Raw genomic sequence first — 17,562 nt, forward strand, 5'->3', positions numbered from 1 at the left:
TTTTGGCCCCCTCCTCCCCGTGTTGCATCTTTAGGGGTTTTGGCCCCCTCCTCCCCGTGTTGCATCTTTAGGGGTTTTGGCCCCCCTCCTCCCCGTGTTGCATCTTTAGGGGTTTTGGCCCCCCTCCTCCCCGTGTTGCATCTTTAGGGGTTTTGGCCCCCCTCCTCCCCGTGTTGCATCTTTAGGGGTTTGGCGCCCCTCCCATGTTGCGTGCGTCCTCCGGATTGCATGCAGCGGCCATACATACAGAAGACCTAAATTAGATGAATTGGTAGAAAATTTTAAGCTCCTTTCTGTCATCTGGAGATTTCTAAGAATTGTTACGGCACAATATTGCCGCCGTGTTGTCACCCAGTGTTTGTGTGTAAATAACAGAATAAGTCTGCAGCCTCGCTGCTTATACTGTAGGCCGTGTGTTTTTGTACAAATAAGTAGCTTTATAGTCTCTATACATGGATTTATTTTTCTGAAGCATGTTTAACCCTTTCCTTGCCAGAGCCATATTTCACCTTCCTGGCCAAGCCGTTATTTTTTTAAGGCGTTATGGCTTTTTTTTTTTTTTTTTTTTTTGTGGTATTGGCTCTGGAATGCTTCTGCCTATCCAAGCGATTCTCACTTTTTTTTGTGACTTTTTACTTTTAGTGGTAGATTATAATATAATTTGCATTTCTTTATAAACAATTTGACGAGTTTAGAAAAATTGGTAATTTTTCAATCTTTCGCATTTTTTGCTTTCAAACCGGCCATCCAATGCAAAGTAGTTGCAGATCTCTGTTTCTCGTGCCGATTCAGCTCTACAATTTGGATCCACGCAAACCCATTCAAGTCTTTGGGTGCATATGAAATATTGGACTGCACTCTATCATCCAAGTGCAGACTGACACGAACAATGGAGAAGACACCTGTGAAACGATTCTCATGACACTCGGATAAAAATCCGAGCAAAATATGAGCCGAGTGTCCTTAACAGAGCATAGAGAACATACACTAGTCTGGGGGAGTCTGTAAGTTAGCAGGACGCCCACGTTCCCGCAACACTCCAGCCAAACCAAAAAGCCCCTTTTAAAAACTGCACCCCTCTAAATTCCAAACAGCATTCGGAAAGTGCTTCACAGGGAGAATGAGGGAATGAAAAATTGTCTTTTCAACCCCCCCCCCCCCCCCCCAAAAAAAAAAAAAAAGTTATAGATGCATATTTTTCATTTTCACAATGAGTAATAGGAGAAAATAGACCCCATAATTTGTAACACAATGTCTGTGATGGTGGTGTTGACTCTAGAGCAAACCACTGATAGCTGAATGTGTTACAGCAGATCTTGTGCTGAGCATTGTAGCTCTACTAGTACTACAGCTCTGCTGCTCACCACAACTGTCCCCCAAGAAGGAGATCCCTCATAGAAACCAGGGTGCAAGGAGACTGCATAGCTCTGAGCCCCTTAAGAGACAACTTGAGAACGACTCTTTTAAGTTGGCTCTCCGTATTGCAGCAATGCCATACGTGCTAACTGGTCGCACTGTTCGGCTCAAAAGGTAATTTGGGGGGGGTGAATGTTCTCGCAGATTTTGTTTTTTTTTTTGTTTTTTTCCCCCAAACAATGTCACTTTTCCATAGTGTGTGTATGTATCTTTATTTTTTTTAAAACTTGAGCTTGACCGCTTGAGTCTCCACCGACCGTGGGAAGAAAGTAGTGCATGCCCGGACCGAAAAAAACTTGTCAATGTGAATAGCCCTTTTGAATAATATGGGTCAGTGTGCGCTCCAATCAAAAATTGAGCAGCACATGTTAGATTTATACACTTGTCTGCATGAGTCCCGAGTCTGAGACTCAGTACGAGACTTCCATAGGCTTCTATACGCAAAGGAACTAACGCTCCTAAGTGTGAGCCGGCAATACAGAGCTGTACTCACATGATCCTTGATAGGAACAGAGCAACGCTGAAAACTGTGACCGGAAATTATTTTAATGAACACACAATACTGATTTGCTTAAAAGGGAGCAATTAAAAAAAAAACAAACAAAAAAAAAAACAAATTTGGTGTTTTTTTTAGGCAAGGTTCATGTTTATCCTGTGCTATCCATTGAGCCCTTTCATATGTTAGACAAACTCGGACGTTTCACAGCACTCTTGACGGAACCGTTCACTCTGAGACAAGTGGCGTCACTTTGGACTCTTATCTTGCGTCTTTTCCGGCAGTGATCACGTTTTTGGTAGCTCACAAAAGCAAGGTCAAACCAGCTATAAAAAGAGAAAAACCTCGCAGGACCGGAGGCCAATATGACTCCATCTGCCTCTTTATAGTGTGAGGTTTCATCTGAATTGTCTTGTTTGGAGATTGTGCGCGACTTCTTTTTCAGTTGTGTCTGCTTCGAAAGCACTAAAAGATTGCGCATATGTTTTTCTATGGAAAAAATGAACTGTGGGTCATATATTCAGGCTTTTCAGTGTCTCTTACCAGTGAGGCCGGGCTGTGGGGTCTGGCATCTGGCTTCCCGACTCCACAGCCCTGCAAGTCGGTACAAACTGTTCATGACCAGAATATCCAAAATGGTGTAAAAAAAAAAAGTACTATCTGCACAGTATGGCCATGTTTCCACATGCGATTTTTTTTTTCTTCCCACCATGTTTTTTGTCTAGACTAAAATACACGATAGCAGTGTGCTCTGATTATTGCATTTTTGATGTTGTGTTTTGTTTTTGTGTGCAGATTTGATGCCACTTTTGTTGATGCTTCTTTTTTTGTGTGTGTGTGAATTGCTGGGAATCTGAACTTAAAAAACACAAATGTATTTTTTACATGCGTTTTTCACTCTCCCCATAGAAACCTTTTTAGGGGGGGAAAACACACAATTTAAAAGCGCAGTGGGAAAGAGTTTTCATGAAATCGCACCCACTTTACATTACATGGGAACACGGACTATATCTGATATATACTGTGGAGATGTATAATCTGAGCTGCTTTGCAATTGGTTCCAGTTTCTCTTAATTGTAAAGGTTTCATTCTGCCGATCCGTGTGTCACGATCATTGTGGCACACCTCGCATAGTCTTGCCTGTATGAAGTGGAGGAATGCGGGTGATATCGCTTCTTAGGACGAGGGCGATGGAGACGTGTTAAGATGTGTAGGGATGGGTTTAATTCTGTGGTATTCCTTGTAATCTGGAATTAAGGAGAAATGACAATTACTGGATTGATTCTCCTCATTATGTAAAATACAAGAGAAAACTTCCCCAAATAAAGTGATTGTTGGAAATATTCTTCAATGACTTGTGTCTCCCACATTCTGCCTGTTTGGTGAAATTTTACTTTAATGCTTGTCCTGTTGACAGCATCCATCACCTGTCTATAGAATATGTAATGCTTGTGATCAGGAAAGTTCCAATTTGTGCAACAACCACCGATCCCAAAAACTGGACGGATGGAGCGGTAGGGAGACTGCCTCACCATGCCCCACTGGCTATGTAAGAACGGTGGGCTGCTCAGTTCACCCGCGGGGGTCTGTTATGGTCTCGCCGGTTGGATCCCCACCGATCCTACACTTAGCCCCTATGCTGTGGATAGTTCTGTTCTAGCACAGTGTTTAGGGTATAACACGTATAACAACACGGACACCCACGAGTTCAGACAGGTTCAGAACGATGACTAATAAATGCCATTAACTTCAAAATTCATTGAAGGGTTTGTCTGCTTGTGACCATCACTTTTTGGTAAAAGGTTCCCCACAATGATGCCTTAATCACTAGGGGTCCCAGAGATCTGCTCTAATCTTATCGGTTAAGCTTCCCTGCACCAAAAGACCTGGAAGTGAGCGGACACCTTTACCATGGCGGCGCTGATAGTGTCTGACCTCATAAAATGACAAGAGTGAATCAAGTATTTACTAAGACACGTCTGGAGAACTACATGAATACAGCTGGAAAAAGACAAATGGCCATCAAGTTCATCCGAGGAATGGTAAAGGGCACAATGTGATCCAGTCCGTCCCAAAAGAGCAAATCTTTCCCCTCTTGATCCCAATTGTCAACCCAGTGGAACTGTTCTTCAAGACAAAATTCTATATGGCACGGTCCTGCTGCCCTAATGCCTCTTAACCAGGTACAACTCCTTTAGCGCACATACCAGTGTAATATGTATAGGGATTGTGCTGATTCTCATGCTCAGTAACTTGCCATCCACTTTTTCTGTGTCTGTGGGATTACTGGTCATTCTGGCTGCACTATAGGTACTGGAACTTTCTTTGCCTCATTCACCAGCCTGCTACATGCATGTATGCACTGAGCAGGACTCGCTGTTTAATAAGTGCTGACTAACAACAATGATCGCTGCCCTCGGTGCTGCCCCAAAGGCTGAAAGCAAGCACCTGCAGGGGGAATATAACGTCATTTTCTCCCTGTAACCACACTCTTAATTGGACATCTAGACATATTTAAACTGTATATACCTGCAGGATTTTGGCTGACTGGTTTCCCTAAAGACATTTGTTACTTTATTTGGTACAGTAGGAAAAATTATATGAATATTATTTACTTCGTTCAGTTTGATGCAGTGAAAGATCTGATCTTCCGTTTCTTTACCTGGTTGGTTGTTTGTTTGTTTTTTTTGTTTGTTTGTTCCCCCCCCTAAGCCCAGATCTGAGTGACGGAAGATGCCGATCTGCCGTTATTTGTGCTTTCCCTCCACACAATGAAGAGTTCATCTGACTTTGGATTATGTAATCGTCAGCTCTCACATGGCAGCCGCTGGTGTTGTTCTGTTATATCGGGCACGTCAACAGAGTTGATTGTCTTTTGAAATCATTGCTTAGTTGTCACCACACACCTGATGTCCAGCCCGCGCCTCTCGGGAGCATTTTTATTCTTTTCTTGTGAGAATAGAACATACTGTAAAAGCCTTGGGAGACTAGTCAAAAAGGCTGGTCCTAGGCAACTTCTTCCCGTCCGCTCCCCAGGAGTGACGGGTCTCTCCCTACATGCCTGTATGGAGCAAAACCTGTCGCTTCAGGTGATCAGGAAGTGAAAAGCTGCCGGGCACCCGCCTGTTCGATTACTGTTCCATGCAGTTCAGTCCTCTGTTACTTTTAAAGTATATTTTTCTTTCACGTGCAGCAATGTTTTTATGTCAGCCATACCTGGCTGAATTCATACAATCCGTGTCATACAGGGCAGGCAACTTGTATCAGCTGTTAGATTCCCTTTAATTAAAACTTTAATCTAAACCGGCCAGGATGATGTGATGAATTTCTACCTAAAACTAGAGGCATGTCTGTATGGGCGCTCACTTCTGAAAAAATCGAAACCTTTGGTGTAGAAATCCTCCTTGCCCTCACACCTTATTGCATGCTTCCTTCGTTTGGTTGACTGGTCCGTCCGGTGCTTGCCTTGGATTTTTGCAAGGGGCAGCAGTTAAAAGGCAAGAATGACCTGTCAGTCAGATGCAGAAGGCCGGAGCCAGGCGGGGAATAACTAGAAGGGCCAGGAGCATTTAGCGCCACATTTCTCAGAAATGACTGGGCTGATTTCTACGCCAAAGATATAGATTTACTCAGCATGAGAAGACTTCTACAGCCAATGACAGGTTCCCTTAACAAAACTCTTTATGTACTGAACCTATTGTGGACTCACGAGGACTTTGTGACTTCTTGCTATGTCACACTAACTTATAATCTGACACTTTCCTTTTTCTTTTTCAGGTTTACTGATCAATGGATAAAGTTGGAAAAATGTGGAATACGTTCAAATATCGGTGCCAGAATCTATTTAGCCATGAAGATGATGGAAATCAATCCAATGCAGTGGATGTTAATTCAAACAAGTGTTTCAGTGGGGGGGAGAAAGCGGAAGCTTCCTCTAGTCAGTCGCCCTTGTCCTCTACCCATCGTTTGCAGATCTCTTCTGAACTAACCTTGACCGCCTGCAGCAGCTCCAATAGGAGAAATCCAAATTGTGTCTCTGAAATGCCGCAGCTAGTTGAAATTAGTGTTGAGAAAGACAGTGACATGGACCTTAGTGCAGGGGCCCGTTTGGCACGAAGGGACTCGTATACCAGGCATGCTCCATGGGGTGGGAAAAAGAAGCACTCTTGCTCCACCAAAACTCAAAACTCCCTTGATCCTGATAAGAAAATCGTCAGGCAGAGGAGTGGACTCCCAAGAAGAGACCGGCGATATCTAGTGGGATCAGTTCACGACATGGAGGTTGTGTCTAATAGAGCGATCGGGAGTCGCAGTTTAAGGCAGAGACTCAATGAGACTGTGGGATTGTGTTTTCCTATTAGAACATATAACAGACCATCAAAGCCACTCTTTGCAACCAAGAGAAAGATTCATCTTTCGGAGCTTATGCTTGAAAAATGCCCGTTTCCGCCAGGTTCTGACCTTGCCCAGAAATGGCACCTTATTAAACAACATACAGCCCCCATTAGTCCACACTCAAGCATGTTGGATACTTTTGAGCAGACCCTTCTTTCCACTGAAGATGAAGAAGATAGGTTACGTGAAAGACGTAGACTTAGCATTGAAGAAGGTGTTGACCCTCCTCCCAATGCCCAGATCCACACATTCGAAGCTACAGCACAAGTTAACCCAGTATATAAGCTTGGACCAAAACTTGCCCCAGGCATGGCTGACATGTCAGTGGACAATGGTGCAGCGTCACATGGTGGTTGTGAGTCTGAAGAAGATGGCACGACACTCTGCCTACAGTCACGTCGACAGAAGCAGCGCCAGTTCTCTGGAGACAGCCATATGCAAACAAGTAGACAGGGAGCCTGGAAAGTCCACACACAGATTGATTATATTCACTGCCTTGTGCCAGATCTAGTGGAAATCACAGGTAACCCTTGCTACTGGGGAGTCATGGATCGTTATGAGGCAGAAGCGTTGCTGGAAGGCAGGCCAGAAGGCACATTCTTGCTCAGGGATTCAGCACAAGAGGACTACCTTTTCTCTGTGAGCTTCCGTCGCTACAACCGATCTCTGCATGCTCGGATTGAGCAGTGGAATCATAACTTCAGCTTCGACGCCCATGATCCCTGCGTGTTTCACTCCTCCACTGTTACGGGACTCTTAGAACATTACAAAGATCCGAGTTCTTGCATGTTCTTTGAACCCTTACTCACGGTACCTTTAAATAGAACTTTCCCGTTCAGCCTGCAGTACATCTGCAGGTCAGTCATTTGCAGGTCTACCACCTACGATGGTATCGATTTACTTCCTCTGCCATCCATGCTACAAGACTTCCTGAAGGAGTATCATTATAAGCAGAAGGTCAGAGTTCGGTGGTTGGAGAGGGAGCCCATTAAGTCGAAATAACCGAAAACACATTTCTGCTCTCTGGTCTCTACCTTCCAAAAAAAAAAAAATAATCACCTCATAGACTTAGGATATGCTCAGTTATTAAAGCACATGTACCTGTAAGTTAGAAATAGTGTATGACACTTCGAGCTTTACGTGTATCGGTAAACTATAATCTGCCGGTAAGGGAGGCCGCCGTGCGTTCTCTGAAACTACGAAGCGGATCCTTTTACTCTGCATGTTCTTACGAATGCTGACGCTTTATCATCCTAACAACGCTTGGATGTTCTCCATTTTCATTCTCGTGCAGAACCCGAGGTGTCTACATGGCTTCTTTTCTTACCATTAACGGTAGTTTAAGTATTTCAGGATTTAGAAAAAGAAAAATGCTAAATGTTCCCGACGTGACACAATCCCTGATTCCTTACACACTAGACAGATAGTGGCCATCCTGCTACGAAAATAAATGTTGATGCCTTTTTTTTCGTGTAGCTAACAGTTAAATAGGGTGTAACTTCGATGTAGCCAGCAGTTTGATTTTTCACATCCAAGGTGGTACTGATTAAATTAGTTATCAGGGGTTAGTTTTTGGGCTGATATGACCCATCTACAAATAACATTCACAGGTATGACTGCTCGGTCAACAGTAAAGGAAAATTCTGGTCCAAAATTAAATTTCGGTAGTCACATTGTTTTTTTTTGTTTTTTTTTTCAAATTTGGTCCTATCCTTTTTGCGTTTCACTGTCACATTATGACTTCTACTTAGTAAATGGCGGCTCTTATGTGTTTTGTTGTTCAACAGGGGAATTCTTTACTGTAAATTTGTTTGATCACTGAGTTTTTAAGTTGGACTCCTTACTGATTTTGTCAAAAGCACACCTGATGTGAAAACTGACTGACTGGCGGATCCTGTGTGACCTTCCTCCTTCTACAGGTTCACCTGTGAATGATATTTGTGTTCTATTATCAGACAAGTGAATTCAGGGCCCCTTCCTAATGGATTTCCTAAATGCAGACTTGAGTAGAACGGCAGGTCCTTGACATGGAGCGAAATACATATTTCCATTCGTGATGACTCTTGTGCAATAATGTCATCGACCAGGAAGATCGTTCCTTAAGGGATTCATAGTATTTTTCCAAACTAGTTGAATGAAAGTGTTACTGTACCATGAGTTTGGCAAATAAGTGGCAGAACTGTCTATTTTTGGCAATTTCCATTGCTTTATTTTTGGATCTTCATAACTTTTGGTTCCAGGACTTGTTCCGTCACTACTTTTTTTTTTTTTTTTTTTTTTTTTTTTCTTTCAGTGAAACATGGTGTCATAAAATCTGGAGTAATGCAAGAAACAGTTCAACTTGAGGAAGAGAACATGCCAGAAATTTTAGTTTAACTTATTTTTTTTTTTTTTGGTGCAGAGCTTCAGGGACTTGATGCCCAAGCGCAGCGACATTATCCATTTCGTGGGTATGACTTGGCATATTAGGTTTTACGCCTGAGTGATATCACGATAGTGTATTTATGGGCTAAGTAACGACCTAGCCCACTATATGGCTTTATACACTGTGCTTAGGTGATGAGTTTTGTTTTTGTTTTTTTTTGTTAAATCTTTACTTTTTTGGTAGCCTGCTTCGTGACCCCTTTTTTTTTTTTTTTTTTTTTTTGGCTTGAACTACCCAATCTGAAAATTCACCAAATTTATATCACAGGCTTATGCTGGATGATGAACTTAAGACATCTTTAGTTTACACCTCCTGTTGGTTGGCTTGCGGTACTGTAAGTCACACCCCTTTCCCATCCGGGTCACTCCCCTTTGTCAAAAGAGGAAAATGGCAATGGAAATTTGCCATATTTAGCTCTTCCCCTTCCCCTTTACATCTTACTTACCCTGACTAACATATTCCCAGGCACAATAATCTTTTTTTTTTTTTTGTTTTTTTTTAAGCTTCTTGAGATCTGTACCTGTGGCAATTGGTTGTTTCTCAACCCCTTTAATGCTTTAGTCTGCATTTTCAAAGGGAAAACTGGAAACAAATGGGTGTACCTTGCGCTGCCGTCGATGGGACAGGAATCCAAGTAATGTGGTTTATTTGTCAACGCGTTTCAAAGTTTTAAACTTCATCTGGACAAACCACGATTACCCAGGGTGTCCGAGAGTGCTTTCCCAACCGCAGTGCCCCCGGTCCTCCATGAAACCCAGTGACAACATTTCTTATTTCTTGCATTATTTCAGGTTTTATCTTAACCATTTTACCCCTCCACGGAAAAGCATCAGATCTATAGACCTTTTTTTAACTCCTTTTTTTTTTTTTTCCCCCTTGCCATTACATTTTTTCTGGAACTCTGTTCCGCTAGGTGTTTAAGGTACTGTGCATTCTTTGCAATTGTATATAGTTTTTAAGACTGCATTGGCACTTTAAATTTTAACCCCTTTTAGGGGTAATGGTGTACTCCGCCATTGTCTGGGACAGACGCATTGTTGGCATTGGACAGTGTTGAAAATGCTCCCCAGCCGAGCATTTATAAAGAGAGAAAAAAAAAAAAAGAAAAGGTTTGTGTGTTCATTCTTGTACATGTCGGTGTTAGTATGAGCTTGGTTGCTCAAGTTTTGTGAGTGTATCCTTCTTTTTCAAAGTGGATCTGGTACCAAAATTCACAATACTCTGTCTACGTTATTAAATATTAGACCTCATGAAGCTGGTGTAATTGCTTTGAAAAATCTGTCGGAATGGCAGCAAAATCCTTATTAGGCTTCCAACTAAACAAGGTGAGTTCATGAGTTTAAATCTATTCAATCTCCACCCACCCAGCCTGACTGACAACTGCAGCTTGTACTAAGCAGTGTGAGATCTTGGCAGCAGCAGGGAAGAGGGGCACTGAGGAACTGTGAAATCAGACTAGGTGGCCAGAGATTGATCAAATTTCAAAAACCATTGTGATGAGCTTTCAGAGTAAGCACACAAGCCTCATCAGGTCTCAGATCTATTTAACAATGTATGAAGTTTTTGTTTTGTGGAAACTTGATGACCGATCCGCTTCAAGCGCAGTTGAAATTGCATATTTTGCTAGCTGGACCACCTCGCCTCATGCCTTAGTAACGACCCCTAGTAATTAGTAAATAGGCTGTATTCTGAATATTGGTTCAGCTGGCAAAACGGGCTCCTCCAGGGAGAACTGCAATGGATGTAAGAAATTTACACAATATTCGTACTGATAACACTCTTTAAAGTTTAGTTCTGAGATGCTGCATCTCTATGCAAACCTAACATGAAGTGTTTATTGCTTCCTGTGCCTTTTTCATAACCTTTATTTCCCTGTTTGTCTTTGTCGTCTTTGGTGCTTTTTGCTTTTAAGTCTACACAAGCGAAGCAGCTGATCCTCCCTCCCACGTCTTTCCTCCAGTCACTTATCTAGAGTAGAACTTAAGATGCAATTTTTCACCTACACTTTTCTCTTTTTTTTTTTTTTTTTTTTTTTTTTTTAAATCAAACCTGTAAATTATTATTTTTTTTCTTTGTGTGTAGGCACAGATTAAGTAGCCTGTTCTACACAATCCTCCCAAAAATAAGTGTTTAATTTTTATTTTATGCTGTTACAGGACACTAAAAGTGTAAACATTAGAAAAAAAAGCAAATTAGTTTGTACTGGGAATACTTGAAAAATGAATGGAAGATGGAGCCTTTACCGCCACATTCAGGCGACCCTAATACAGGCGCGTTTTACTAATTGTATTGCCGCCACATTTCCCTGCCTAACCACGGGTTTTATGTCCCAAACTAACTATTTTAGGGATCTATGACCTGTTAGTCCATAATGGGAGACTTGTAATCAGGCTGGGATTTGTGGACATAATATAGATATTAAAATGATCCTGTATTACTGCCTAATCTATATCCTATCCCCTCCCATCAACACGTGTATGTATGGTTATATATATATATATATATATATATATAATTACACACGCACGGATACATCACACAAAAACAGGTGCGGATACATACATACGCACGTAGATCAGCACACATACAAACATAGGCGTGTGTACACTCTCACTCTTATAGACCCCCTTTCATTGGCAATGATTGTGAATATGGATTGGAATAACACGATGACCACAGAAGGGAACTATGTATGCAAGATCCTCTTATGCATCATATGCATTCAATCCTGCACATGTAAATTTTATTTCTAAATTATAAAGGACCCCTTTCCCTTTTTTTTGAGGAACTTAATGAAGTCCCTAATTACGGTACATGGATTATCCTGTGATGTCCCTACTTACTATAGATCAGAGATCAATACTGTAAAATATCAGCGGCCATAGATCTCTCGCCTCCACGGTTAGTTGCTGAGCCTGCAGTACGACACGAGTGGCGAAACACACTTTTGCACGTTAAAAATAATACCCAACCCACATTGATTCCCCTTCCCTCTCCCCACAGCCTACCAGCCAGCGACATCTCTCATTTTTATGGAAACAAGTGACCTAAAGCATTAGGCGTTGCTTTATGCCCCCACCCCCAAATTCATCCGTCGGGAGATCAAGGCGAGATGTTACGTTTTGCATAGGACTAGGTGTGGAATTGCATTTGCCGTCAGTATCTTTTATTTTAGTGATATTTAAGTGGTGATCGGGGGTGTTATATACGTATCTAGCCCATCACTTAGACTCCAGTGACATGCCCAATAATTTTGTTCTACCAAAGCAGTCGGGGTGACCTTCCTTTCCTCCCCTTTTTTTTTTTTTTTTTTTAACCATTCATGTGTATACCAAAGTATTTTAGACTTACGCATGCGTTCTATGCAATTGTGCTGGAACAATTCTCTTTTATGTGTGCACTTTAATTGCCCTTTGATGTTGTTTAGTGTGACTTGCTGACACACGAGGCATTTCCATATTTTTTTTTTTTTATTTCCTTTTGGCTACAGTGTAAAAGTATTTCAGAAGGATGACTAACCCTTCACGTGCCGGCACGGAAGGGGCTGCCGCGTCCCTGCCCTCGGTGCACCCTCTGCCCTTTCAGTAGTGCAGGGCGTCGCAAGGTTCTCCACAACGTAGTAACACTAGCGATTCCAGTCTTTGTAAAGAAAAAAAAAGTATGTGGATCTGTAAATAGACCTGACATTTCTACAACTGTACGGGCTAGTATGAAATCTGTCTTTTCAGTATTGTGAGTGTACAATACATACATACAAACCAGTACTCTGTTAGATTAGCCGCTTAAAAATCTAAAAAAAACCCGTAAAAATCCCCAGCATGAAGTTGCACCAGATCTGTATATTCTGTGCGTTTATCTTGACTGTCTGTTATTGCCATATGTTAAGATGCTAGTGAATTAGCATAATGCCCCTTTTTCCCCCCTCCAAGCTTGTCCAAAAACCAGGAAACCTTTCTTCTTATGGCTGCTAGCCTGATGACTTCTGGATGAGATGGTCACTCCCGCTTTAATTGCCGCTCTGAGAAGGTGCTGACCGGTGTTGCAGTTTGTAGACTCGTCTGGCAATGTACACGCACCACCATCCTCTTCGCTGAAGCCTAATTTTAGTGTATGGGTTGTTATGACCTCCTAGAATTTTGTGTGATGTGATAAACCAGATTTTTTTTTTTTCCAGCTATGGTTTGTAAAAATTGTCAAATATTGTTTAACAAAAAGCATCAAACCAAAATAGTGTACGCTTTCGAATAAAATAAAAATCTTAGTCTGCAGTGGATGTCTGTCCTAACATGTTGGTCATGACAATCAGCGTCTGTGTTTTCTACTATTTGTGGACCAATAATCCTACTTGGATGCAACGTAAGGCCCCAAAACGCACATCGGGCAAGAGATCGAAGGCAACCAGAGCCATTAGGTCACCTGCTTCTGCTGAGGTCAACATGTTTGGCTAACTAGCTAATGTGTATGGGGTCTCCTGACTGATGACTCTCTCGACAAATGATTTTGGGGGGAATAGAATCTGGCATTGGATTTCACTGGCCAGTTCTTTTCACCATGGGTGATATCGCTGGAAGACTTGCGGCTGTTTGCTCTCCTAGCTTAATTGAGAACACATGAGTGATAAATAAGAGTGCACATGTGCATGGGGTCTGAGCCGAAGGGTCATCAGTCTGACAACAGCTTTCAAAGGACACCTCAGGGCAGCATGTGGTCAAATGCCATCCTGCAGGTCTAGTCAACTCTTCGTCAATTTTAGATATCAGCAAATATGTGACTTGAACTTGACTGTTATTGCCATGGATGCCACTTCCAGGGCAGGGGCTGCCTGCATTAGCTGTTGTGGTTAGTTAACTTTTTTTTTTTTTTTTTGGGGGGGGGGGGGGGGGGCATCTTTATTTTGCCCCATAATGGTTCACGCCAAAGCATCTCTTTTTGAGGTTTCCTTCAACGAATACCATGTGAGCCTGGTGCTTGAAATAATCTGTATTTATGACCATAGAGAAGGTGACCAGAAGAAGGCTTGGTCTCTTCTATAGGCATCGTTCCCAGAATCTTTTGGATATGACTTACAGGGTGCTACTGCTGTGATTACGGCCTTGATCTATTGGCAGTCCTCTAAGCAGATGGTTAGTTTTAACGACAGTAATTTAGAATCCTAAACCACTTATTTCCACCAGGGGGGTCATTTTACTAATGTCCTTTTTATCTTCCAAATGTTCTCAGCCCGTAGCTTTGTCTTGGTCTGCAATGGTCTAGGGCCAATTTTGTCTTTAGGTCCTGACCATAGATTTTGTGTTTACGGACCCAATATTATTTCTTTAAATTGAGTCTAAAATTGGTCAAAGATCATTTGGGCAGAATGTAGCTTGCGGCACACGGTCACCTTTCCAGGTGTTCAAGTTTCAAGAAAGATTAGTCATCAAGTCTTGGGGTTAGTCATACATGATGTCCTTCCGGCAAACATTCAGGATTTATATTTTCTGAGTAAAAGTGGACAATGTTCAAGCAGCATTGACTTTCTGTCTTTTTTTGTAAATTTTTTTTTTTTTTTTTTCAGGTGGTCGTTCCTAAAAGAACCTTATTAATGTACATTAGGCCAACCATAAAAAAAAAAAATTAAATACAAGAATCTGTCAACTGATCTGTCAAACTTCTCACATCTTTTGATTTTACGGGAAATTACATATTGAGTCTCCAACATACCAAAGTTAGCATTTGTACAATTAAAGGATCTTCCATGTTTTTGTTTTTTGTTTTTTCTTTCAATTTTGGGATGGGGGACGTCGGGTTATAATGAAATCCAGTATGAATAAAGTTGATACTTAAATCATGATAAACTTTTTCTTTTTTTTTTCCCTCCCCCCGATCATGGGCATAAACCTGTATCACGTTTTTAGAGAATACATAAAGACATGTTATGTCTTTTCCAAATCACAATTGTGGCTAAACTTTGGTTACTACGTAGAGGGTATTTTTCAGTTGCATGCTGAGAAATCCAGTATTTGGGGAATGAATGGCTTCAAAAATAATTCTCGAAGAAAACCAATTGAATGCTTGAAGTAAGAAAAAAAAAAAAAAAAAAGGAATTTTAATGGAGGGTTTTTTCGGCTTGCACTGCTGGTCATCCAGATCGGCTAAATAAATTTAACAAAGCTATTTTTATATTCGAGGCTTACGGTAAGACAGACTAGAGAGTATCTTATGTCAATATTTTTATAAATGGTAGTAGCTGAGGGCATAATGGGCTTTGAGAGGCAATACCGCTCTCAATCAAGTTTTTTCTTTTTTTTTGGGGGGGACAAGGCCCAATTACCGTAGTTTGAGTGCTAAACGGTGATAAAGAGAATATAGTTAGTAGAAATGTGTAGGTTTGCCAGAACAAATTTCTTTTCACCTTTTTATAGTGATTACCAAATTTGAAGTACCCATGTTCGCTTCTATAATAGCCTTTATGATTAAAAAATGGTTTTGACTGTGTTAATAATGGGAATCTGTCACCAGGGTTTTGCTAAGAGCAACATGATGTAGGGGCTGAGACCCTGATTCCAGCGATTGTCACTTGCTGGTCTACTTGGTGTCATTTTGATATCACTGTTTTCGCCGCAGTGCTCAGAATGCTGAGCTCTGTATAACCCCGCCCACACCACTAATTGAAAAGTTTGCAGTAACACAAAGCTGCTAATCAATTTAGGGGGCGTGGCTACACCCCAGTTGACTAGGAGGCATGAGATGTCTTGTCCTGTAGTGATGATCTGCTGGTAAAATGCTGTTTTATTGAAATGGCAACACACAGCCCAGTAAGTGGCACATTTTTTAAATCCAGGCTCTCAGACCCTAAGTCACGCTACTCTCAGATTACATAAAATAAGTTAGCAGGTTTTTGGTAAGGGGATACATCTACTAAATCGCTGTACGTCCCACCGCTGATCGTCAAAACTGGGTACCAGGTACTGCCCTAGGGCATTTGAGACCTTGGATGGGTGGACAAAGTTGCTCCACTGAAAGGGAGGACGTAGGACCCTTGTTCTGGTAAATAATGGGGGAAACAGGGTTACCAAGTACAACCAGTGCTTGGGCATCTGAGACCTTGGCTGGGGCACTGTATGCTCAACTGCTTAAACGAATGACATGGAACCCTGGTTACTGAGATTGATGGGGGGATAGGTGATAACTGCTTACAAGCGGATCAAGTGGCCATTGCTTACCCCTTTTAGTATAGTTTAGATCAGCACACCGATGACAAAATTGTCCACAGTGTTGATGGCTACGGGAGCTTTCATGGCGTTACATATCTGCTCTTAAAGGTGGAGAGGCGTTAAATGGCCCTTTGGTAATTACGTTATACACGACATAATACATGTCAAACGGTAAATGTCCCATTTTTCTCCCCCAAAAAAGTATTTCCTATAAATCTCATCTTACTATAACAGCAAACTAATTCTTTTTGTTTTGTTTTTCTTTTCCCCTCACTGGTTCATAATCCGAAACGAGACGTTGCGAAAAGACTGTTTTCTTTCATCACAATAAAAATATAACCCACTTGAAAGATCATCCTCTACAGCAGATGTTAGAAGATTTATCCAATGGCTTAGCCTCAATCTGATCCCTTTTCTTTAATAGAATCATACCACGCTTTTTTCATTTGTCACAATCTAAAAAGACATCAGAGTTTTGGGGATTATCGAGATACATGACCCTAATGCCTTATACAGAACCTTGGTGCAATTTCTATAATTTTTTTTATTTATGTTTTGTTTTTAATCCTGAAAAGATGTTCTACTTTATATGGTGACTATCGCATTTCACTATTGTGGAAAACCTTTTACGTTTTTAAGGGTTATATATTGTAATTGCAAATGTATTAACCTCCATATTATGTTTTATGTAGAACCACCGTAGGTAATTAGAGGCTTTTGAGTGGGTGTTTTATTCACCGGTCGTGGGAAGGAAGAATTTTTCGATCGGAAAGCCACCAATTGCCTACTGATGGGGGTAGAATCTCTGTTATGTTAAAATCTGTTCCGTCAGTAAATACCATACAACTCTGACAATATTACATTTTACCGGACACAATTTTTATTTTACTCAAAAGCTGACATTCTTGGTGCTTTGACTTCTATAATCCTGTCTTAAATCTAAATAAAAGTAATTATGTATCTGTTTTTCTGTGTCCTGAGGTTTTTTTTTTTCATACACGTATTTCGGGCAGCATGATTCTAGCGACAGGTTCACTTTCAAGAAGCCTGAGGTCTGATCCCAAAGTTTCTTCTGTTGGGTAGTGTACGTGAATGATCAACTTTACATTCACTTTTATTGGGCTGATGGAGGAAGAAGTGGATTTCTGTGGTTACTTCTAGTGGAATTTGGGACTTCCAGTTTTTGGATCACAGAATAATTGTTTGGGTCAAGTATAAAATTTGTCTTCAAAAGTCTGAGAAAGCTGGGATGGAATCAGTTATGATGGCCATGTTTAAAGGGTTTCTACGAAGTTTGTAAGTTGCCTTTTTCGGATAAATTTGTCTTCGTGCTTACTAGAGATCAGTGGGTAAACCACAGAAGATTAAGTTTGGCGTCAAATTTCCTTCAAAGTGTAGTTTCTTGTGAATTGGACTATTTCACAGTTTGATTAAAGTGTCTAAATAAACTTTGCCGGCACCATTTCCCCACACTACTGAAGCCTGGGAGAGCGAGCTAATGGAATTTTACGTTACCACATGAGACTCTCCATAATGCCCTGTAGCTATGACATCTTACGGACCTTGTACAGTGGTGGTCAGTACCGGGTCGGGCAATCACAGATCAGCGGTGGAGCACAGTTTGTACGGCAGTCGTT

General features: G+C 41.4%; 1 protein-coding gene across 1 annotated transcript in view; it reads left to right on the top strand.

Annotated features, from left to right (window-relative positions):
* Positions 1-16,891, top strand: part of SOCS5 (suppressor of cytokine signaling 5) — a 35,765-nt gene extending 18,874 nt beyond the window's left edge. The window contains exon 3 of the mRNA XM_073554000.1: positions 5,690-16,891. Within this exon, the coding sequence (XP_073410101.1) occupies positions 5,702-7,309 (1,608 nt within the window). The 5' untranslated portion in view covers positions 5,690-5,701 and the 3' untranslated portion in view covers positions 7,310-16,891. The remainder of the gene's footprint in view (positions 1-5,689) is intronic.
* Positions 16,892-17,562: the final 671 nt, after the last annotated feature.

The sequence above is a fragment of the Dendrobates tinctorius genome, unplaced genomic scaffold, assembly GCF_039654945.1.
Source record: "Dendrobates tinctorius isolate UK_male_01 unplaced genomic scaffold, ASM3965494v1 ptg000205l, whole genome shotgun sequence".
In the NCBI taxonomy this organism is placed as follows: Eukaryota; Metazoa; Chordata; class Amphibia; order Anura; family Dendrobatidae; genus Dendrobates; species Dendrobates tinctorius.